Source organism: Chanodichthys erythropterus, chromosome 15 (genome assembly GCF_024489055.1).
Source record: "Chanodichthys erythropterus isolate Z2021 chromosome 15, ASM2448905v1, whole genome shotgun sequence".
Lineage (NCBI taxonomy): Eukaryota > Metazoa > Chordata > Actinopteri > Cypriniformes > Xenocyprididae > Chanodichthys > Chanodichthys erythropterus.
In genome coordinates, this window is record NC_090235.1 from 40,971,893 (window position 1) to 40,980,431 (window position 8,539).

The 8,539-nt window shown below is 35.7% G+C and overlaps 1 protein-coding gene across 2 annotated transcripts; it reads left to right on the forward strand.

The window, feature by feature from the left end:
* Nucleotides 1–1,102: 1,102 nt before the first annotated feature.
* On the forward strand, nucleotides 1,103–7,712 carry psmb10 (proteasome 20S subunit beta 10). Of its 2 annotated transcripts, XM_067412290.1 has the most exons (9): nucleotides 1,103–1,180; nucleotides 1,264–1,336; nucleotides 1,600–1,693; nucleotides 1,874–1,971; nucleotides 2,077–2,217; nucleotides 2,408–2,523; nucleotides 2,909–2,967; nucleotides 6,725–6,876; nucleotides 7,418–7,712. In XM_067412290.1, exons 2-9 carry the CDS (start codon nucleotides 1,278–1,280, stop codon nucleotides 7,527–7,529), a joined length of 831 nt encoding a protein of 276 aa, XP_067268391.1. In that variant the 5' UTR covers nucleotides 1,103–1,180; nucleotides 1,264–1,277; the 3' UTR covers nucleotides 7,530–7,712. The 2 variants fall into 2 exon arrangements, with proteins under 2 accessions (XP_067268391.1, XP_067268390.1); XM_067412289.1 differs by having other exon boundaries at nucleotides 1,109–1,336; nucleotides 7,418–7,711.
* The last annotated feature ends 827 nt before the right edge of the window (nucleotides 7,713–8,539 follow it).

Sequence of the window (8,539 nt, forward strand, 5' to 3'; positions counted from 1 at the left end):
GGTCACGTCCGTAACGCTTATTATGGTTGTTCAGAGCAACGTAGTGAAATGAATTGTTGATCCTAATAAGCATAAACATAATTTAGCTTTGCATATAAAGTTTCAAGTTATTTGCATTTATAATTGTTATATGACATAAACTTAATCTTTAAAACGTTACGGACGTGACAGAGTTCTGAAGCGTCCTGACCTCTTTATTCTAGCTCTTATAAATTCATCAGGCAGTGCTGTTATGACTAAATGAGTGTATTTATTTCTCAGGCATGCCTCCATCTTTCTACACAATGCTTACTGCTAAAATAAAGTTTAAAAAATGGGGTCTTTGATCCCTTTTTTGAAAGCATGAAATATGGTTGGTTGAAAATTTAATTTAAGCATTGTTGCTTACCACATATATTGTGGATAAACAAGGCAATTTTCTTAAAATTTCTGTTAGAGCACATTAATACAGTATATTACAGACCTAAATGGACAATTTAAAAAGGGTTTTGTTCTTTTGGTTAAAACTTTTTTTTTTCATGGTAAAGATGACCTTTGCGTGGAATTGCCCACTAATTCATTAATCAGAGTTTCTAGTTAGTTAATAGTACTAGAGTGTTAATAATGTATTACTCATTTGTTCCTGTGTAGTTATTCATTATTGAAGGAGCACTATTCTAAAGTGTTACCAACGTGTGAATAGGCTATTTTTCCAAATGTGCGCACTTTTGGACTTAAGGGGTTTGTTTGATGTGTAGTGAACCACTGTGATCAAAATTAAATGGGAGCAAACGCGACTGAACATGTTTGTGCCTCGTTATTCTATTCAAAATATCAGTAAATATATGTTTCTCCCTAGTAAAACGGTTTAATTAAGGGTTTATTTTTACTTGATCTTACTCAGAAATCGCTTTTTTTGGTGTAACCTATTTTTTTTTCCAAATTAGATTAAATAGCTAAATAACTGAATAAAACTAACTAATGTAGAAAATTACTTTTACAATGTATAAGAAAATAGACCGATTGCCATTCCGATTATTTGTGCACAAATAACCCCTAAGCGTTCGGTTAAAATAGGCCTAACATTCGACTGAGTGGCCTAGAGAAACGATCATGTGTCAGAAGTGAAAGTGAAAGAACGATCTTTTGCATTTTGGGGCGTTAAAAGTGCTGACGCACCGACTCTTTGTGTAAAGCTGAGGCGAGTAAACGTTCAAAAGCGGTAATCCGAAAGAGCTTTACAAAAGGCTGGTTATAAGAGCCATAACTTTAGATTTCATTCAGTGTGCAGGTGAAAGATGCTACACACATCGACAAAGACGCCGACTGGAGGATTCTCTTTTGAGAACACACGCAGGTGAGATATCTATAACAACATGATCAAGACGTAAACAATAAATAATATGATAAAGACATAAAATGAAATTTACAATGATTGCTAAACGCTAATATGTATACTGTGATGTGTTGAATTATGGCTTCGTTAAAGTCTTTTGACACATGAACGAGTAAACATGGCCTAGGCCTACTCCTAAACATACAAACGTAGTAGTAACAAAAAGTACCTCAATAATCCCATATATTTTAATTGTATTGTATTGTATTTTGTTTTATTCATAGAAATGCTGTTCTGGAAGTAAACTTATCAGAGAATGGTTACAGTGCTCCAAACGCCAGGAAGACTGGCACCACCATTGCTGGCTTGATATTCAAAGTCAGTTTTGACACCTCAAAGCACGATTTGTGTAGTTTATTACTGATTAAGTATTTATAATTTAAGTCTTTATTGTAATTCAAGTAATTGCAAATAAACACAGCTATATAGAGCATAATTAATATAATGATATATAATATTTAATTATAATAAACCAAAAATAAATGAATTTTATTTGAGGATGGAGTGATTTTAGGTGCAGACACCAGAGCCACGGATGATATGGTTGTAGCTGATAAAAACTGCATGAAAATCCACTACATAGCTCCCAACATCTAGTAAGTAAATCTTTTGGTTGCTCATCATAATAGTTCAAGTCTCTGTCTAAACTAAATTTTAATATTGTGCCTGTTTTTATTTTTATTTTTTTCTTACCACAATAGCTGCTGTGGTGCAGGTGTTGCAGCTGATGCTGAGGTCACTACTCAGATGATGTCATCAAATGTGGAACTGCATTCGCTGAGCACAGGACGACCTCCTCTTGTGGCCATGGTGACCCGACAGCTCAAACAGATGCTGTTTAGGTGAAAGAGTGTCATCATGTTGTTCAATTTGATTTAAGTGATCATGCCAAAATGATAGATATGTCAGTACATCATTCTGTATTTAAGATATTGATAGTTAACTGACAATATTAGTTTATCTTAAAGGACTATTTAAGGACTATGTATCTTATCTATTTAGACTAGGACTGATTGTTTCCCATTTTTTTAGGTATCAGGGGCACATTGGTTCTTCTCTAATTGTGGGAGGTGTGGATATTAACGGCCCACAACTCTATAGCGTCTACCCTCATGGTTCCTATGATAAGCTTCCTTTCCTTACCATGGGTACTTTACTCCCTTTCTTTGAATGAACACAATCAGAATGCTGTGGCCTCATTTATAAAATGTTGCGTAGAAACCGTCCAACATTTGATCTTGCAATCATTTCTCAAATGTGCATATGTGTGATTCAGAGAACAAACTTACACAATGCCTACAACAAGAAAAAAAATGTACACCTCTCTTTCAGAAGTGAAATTTATCTGCAAATGATCTTGAAATTGTGAGCAGCTGAATGGTTTCTGATCTCCACTTTGTAAACGCCACCTAATTAATGTCATTACCATTATCAAATCTGTACGCATGTTTTATAAACGAGGCCCCCGAACTTTAATTTTTTTTTTTTTTTTTTTATATACCTGCACTCGTTTATCAAAATTATATATTTCAGGGTCTGGAGCAGCTGCTGCCATTTCTGTATTTGAAGATCGATACAAGCCAAACATGGAGGTTAGACAACTGTTTTTAGACATTCTTATTGATATTTTCCAACATGGTATTGTATATTTGCTGTTATTGTAGATGCATTTGTTTTAACTAGGGGTCTAGGGACACCTGAGGGTCCATTAAAGGGGTACTTTACCCAAAAACTTGCTTGACATCTGAGAATAAACGTCAGTGGTTCATACAGAAGTGCAAACATGCTGGCATGGCACACAAGAATGAACCTCAATGGATCTTGCATGTCAAGCAAGCATACTTGAGCTTCCGTTTACCAAATTTGAGTGTTCAGTGTAACATTCACTGACAAAGGAAGACAAAAGTAAAAGAATAACTTGGAATAAACAAAGTGGAAATAAACTACAATCCAGTGAAAAATTGTAAATAACAGAACAGTACAATATATAAAACTATTGATTCACGGCATACGGCGCTCAGCGTAATGAATACACCCCCTTTGAAAAGTAACATTTTAAACAATATCTCAATGAACACAAAAACAATTTCCAAAATGTTGACAAGGCTAATTTTATACAACATCTGTTTAACTTATAACTTGAAAGTAAGGTGAATAATAATATAACTTGGAGAACAAGTTTTCGGTTTTACTCAAATTAATGTGATGCAAAAATGAGTACAAGTCTCTGGAGCAAAGCTAAATTTTAGACTACAAATGTATAATTTAACAAAAATTCAACCACAGGTGAGTCTAATTATTCATTACACAGGTGTCCAGCAGACTGTTGACTATAAAGGGTGTTAAAACCCCTTCCCATTTCATGCTGTTAGCAATGGCACCATATGGAAGAGAAATGTCACAAGACCTGAGAAAGAAAATAATTTATTTACACCAGAAAGGTGAAGGCTACAAGAAGATCAGTAAAGCTTTACTTATCAGTCAGAATACTGTAGCAAAAGTGGTACAACAATTTAAAAAAGATGAAACTACAACCATCTCACAGAGATGTTCAGGTCATCCACAGAAGTTAACACCTCAACAGGAGCGTCTTCTGATGAGAAAGGTTGAAGAAAATCGGCATGCAAGTTCATGTGGGGTCGGAGAGCTGCATTTCATTTATGGCATCATGAATTCACAGATGTACTGCTCTATACTGAAAGAGAAGATGCTACCATCACTCCGTGCCCTTGGTTGTTGTGCACTTTTCTAACATGACAATGATCCTAAACACACATCTAAGGCCACTGTTGGATTTCTGAAGAAGAACAGTGTTAAAGTGATTCAGTGGCTCCTGATCTGAACCCAATCAAACACCTATGAGAAAAATTCTGAAGAGACAAGTTAAGCATCACTCTCCATCCAGCATCCAGTCTCTAAAAGGAGGTCATTTTTAAAGAATGGAAAAAGATAGATGTTGCAAAATGTCGCCAACTTGTTCATTCCATGCCTGGAAGACTTGGGGCCCTATAATACACCCGGCGCAATGCGACGCAAGGCGCAGCGCAAGTGTGTTTGCTAGTTTGCGTCCGGCGCCGTTCGCGTTTTCCCGTTCAGCGCCACGTCCTTAACTTAGTAAATGCATTTGCGTCAGTTAGTGCGCCCAAGGGCGTGCTGGTCTAAAAAAGAGTTGTGTTCAGGCGCATTGCCGGCGCATTGCTATTTTAAGGAGCTGAAAAAAGACTGCGCCATAGATAGGGTGACCAGATTTCTCAGAGTGGAATACGGGACAGACACAGAACCCACAGACCCACAACACTTTATCAGATTCGCAACTTTGCTTCACAAAAAATTCGCTGAGACTTGGAGTAGCACACTTACTTTTAGCAGCATCCATGTGCTTTTTGTGTGCATATGCTGCGTAATGTCGGCTCGCCCTCCGTGAGCAATGGAAAAGCGAGCCCCGCAAATGTCGCATCTTAATTTAAGTGCCTCTGATAGTGACTCTCTTTTGAGAAATGTAAACTCTTTTTGAAGATCGTCGTTAAATGTACACGCACGCTTCTTTGACATCTTTGCACCTGAGACAAGCTTATCCGTCCTCTCATCTCATATACTGTACACTTAACTGTGACGTCGGATTCCGCCTTCACTAACTGCACGTTGATTAAGGGAATTGTGATTGGATGGAATTGTCCTTCTGCCTTCTCTTATTGGATGGATTTTTTTTTCCTGTAAAATATACTATGAGGTGATTTGCTAGTTTTATTAGGTTATTCCGTATGAGAGGAGTACTCACGCTATCACTCAGCAAAAAAAAAAAAAAAAAAAAAAAAAAATATATATATATATATATATATATATATATATATATATATATATATATATATATATTAACGATGAAATACGGGACAAAACATGATTTTTTCATAATAAGTCGGGACACTAAAATTTGAGTTGAAATACGGGGCTGTCCCGGGAAAAACGGGACGTCTGGTCACCCTAGCCATAGACCAACTCAAACCTAGTCTAAAGTCAGTGGCGCAATATTTTTTTGTTAGAGCGCGTTGGTAGAAACTGCACCTCTGGGCGCGTCCACAGTGCGCGTTGACTTTGCTTATTACACACAGGGATACGCATCACACAAATATGCCAAATATTAAAAACAAAAGGATTACAGTGTAAAAGAATATTATTGTGTAGGCTACATAAATATAAAAATGTAATGATGAATAGTCATTGTGTGTATTAGAATTAGGATACCTATTTTCAATTCAGCCTATTACTTATAAACTGGCTAATTTAATTGAACAATCTTGCCAATACACACACATATTAACTGACTGATCGCGCGGAGCTATTTGAAAGCCTGCATCCAACGCAGACGACTGAAAGATTGACTGGCCACTTAACAGGTAATTTCAGCAAAACATCACTCGTTGAACTCCTCAGTTGAATCGGTGTGTTTAATAAGTCAGTGTATTTTATAATGTTATATGTTATATAATATATAATTATATAATATATATAATGTTATATCCTGCTTGTCCCTTAGCTTTAACTTCGCGCACGAGCAGATCAGTTTCTTCGCTTGAAAAGCGTTCAGCTTTTCCGCCAACAAATTCCGGCATGTAAATAGCAATCCGCCATGGCGCGAGTGCATCTCGCTCTTAAAGGGAAGGGGAGATGACACTCTGATTGGTTTATTGAACGTTACGCATTACTCATTAAGAGAATAGGGACAACCCATTTCAAAAATGCGCCCCGGCGCACGGACCGTTTTTCCGTCGTTAAAATAGCAAAAGTGGATTTGGACACGCCCTGAGTGCACCTGCGCCGTGCGCTTCACACTTTGCGTTTAGATCGTTAAAATAGGGCCCTTGGTGCTGTCATTAAAAAATCATGTAGGCAATACAAAGTACTGGATGTAGTAATTATTGTTGTGGGGTGTACTCATTTTTTCATTACCCTAATTTGAGTAAAACTGAAAAATGTGTAATCTAAGTCATATTATTAACCTTACTTTCATGTTATAATTTAAACATGTTATATTAAACTTATTAAACTAAGACTTGTCAACATTTTTTTTTGGGGGGGGGTGGGGGGGGTGGTGTACTCATTTACGCTGAGCACTGTATGTATAATCAACATATTGTAAAATAAATCTAAATATTTTTATTTTTTATCCAACTATTGCATCCTGTTTCATTACAATTTTTGAGGAATTTTTAATACAATCTGCAAAAAATTCATTTGTTTTTATTCTTTGCTTCTAACTCTCAATGTGATCTTTTTTGTTGAATCTCATTCCCCAAACACACATTCGTTCTTGTCAAACCCACACCTACATAAACTGTTGGGAATGAAAAGCTGGAGGAAGGAAAGCAGCTGGTGAGAGATGCTATCACTGCAGGCATCTTCTGTGATCTGGGTTCCGGCAGCAATGTAGACCTATGTGTGATCACAGAGAAAGCTGTGGATTATCTAAGAGGATATGACCAGCCAGTTCAGAAGGGATTGAGGTAAGATACATAGATGAGTGTAATGTGGTATATTGCAGTAACATTATCTAATTATTCATAATTTTAAAATTAGAATTTTTAAATATACACATTGTCCTGGAGGATTCCAGAAAGCAGGGTTACCCCGAACTTTCGGTTGATTACCTTTCTTACAGTTATCTGTTACAAAACACAGTCATCTCAAGAGTATGTTCCAGTGTTCACACTGGAAATTCCAAAAAGTAAAAGTGAACTACTGATTTTATTTTATTTATTTAACTTGATTTTATTTTACTTATTTAACCAAAAAACTAAGTGTGGGGAAGTGTGTGTTACAGGTAACCTAAACGTTACCTTAGTTTTTGGAAACCAAATGTTAAAACCATCTATTTACAATACCATGTAAACTTATGCATAATCTGCTTTCTGCAATATACCCCTAATCAACTCTCTTCCTGATCAACTGTCTTTTAATAATCTTCTGAGTTTACAACTGTACATGTTTATTCATGAAATATCTTAAGATTCAAAATCATTTTCTCTCTTTCTTCTAATGCACCAGGGAGGGAACGTACAGATACAAGCCAGGCACTACTGCTGTGCTCACAAAAACAGTGATTCCATTAACACTGGATGTTGTGGATGAATCTGTCCAAATGATGGACACTGAATAAGAATATATTTGCATTTCTTTTCATTCTTTCCTTCTTTTATAGGACCTTTTATTGGGCCCTGTATTCAGTCATTTGCATTTTAACTGCTCAAATCTGTTTTGCAAAAATGTAAAATTTTGAAAAGTGTGTTTCTGTCCTTATCCCATCAGATATAAAATTAATAAAATTTAAGATAAAAAAATTGAAAGTGTAATTTTTGTCATGTCAGAGTGTTTTGTTTTTTTTCCTGAACCATCAAGTTAAAATGAATAATTTGTTAGATGCAAAGGCAGTATTAATCATAAATAGTTTTATAAAAGCTTTATAACCAGATATTTCAACATGATGAGAAATATTTTCACAAACTGTTTACTACCACATTGTTCAAAGCAAAGTGAGCACACAAAGTTAGTGGAAGCATGAGAATTATTCTTGATCATAATTGTTACTGGTGGGAAACTACAAATCAGTCAGTTAAAAATTTATGAGTCGCTGAATAAGACCCAATCTAACCTTTAATGGTGTATCATCATTTATAAATGATACAGAGAACACTGAAGTAAAGGACACACGAGCACATGTTAAGTCACATGCTGTCAAGGCTCCATTGTGAGTTCATTTTAGACTAGAAAATACATATACATTCAAATAAAAAAAAAAATCATTGTACATCCAAATGTGTTTTCTAAAGTTTTGGGTCATTTTTAATGCACATATTATAAAATCAATAACTCAAAGACCAAAAAATCTGTGCATTATGTATAGATGACAGTCCTTTTAGGGGATACATATTTTCTGTGTAGCTGCACTATTGTTCATTACTGGCACACAGTGTAATATGAAAGATGCCACTGCCTATTGGCCTCATTACACTGACAAGCAGGGATGCTCCAAAAATGATGAATAAACAGGACAAAATAGAGTTGTGGAAAATGTCTGGAAGTGTGGGCTACACTGAAAAAGAAGAGTCTTGTTGATTTTCACTTGTACTACAGTCATTGATTTGGAATTTCAAGAAAGAAACAAACAAT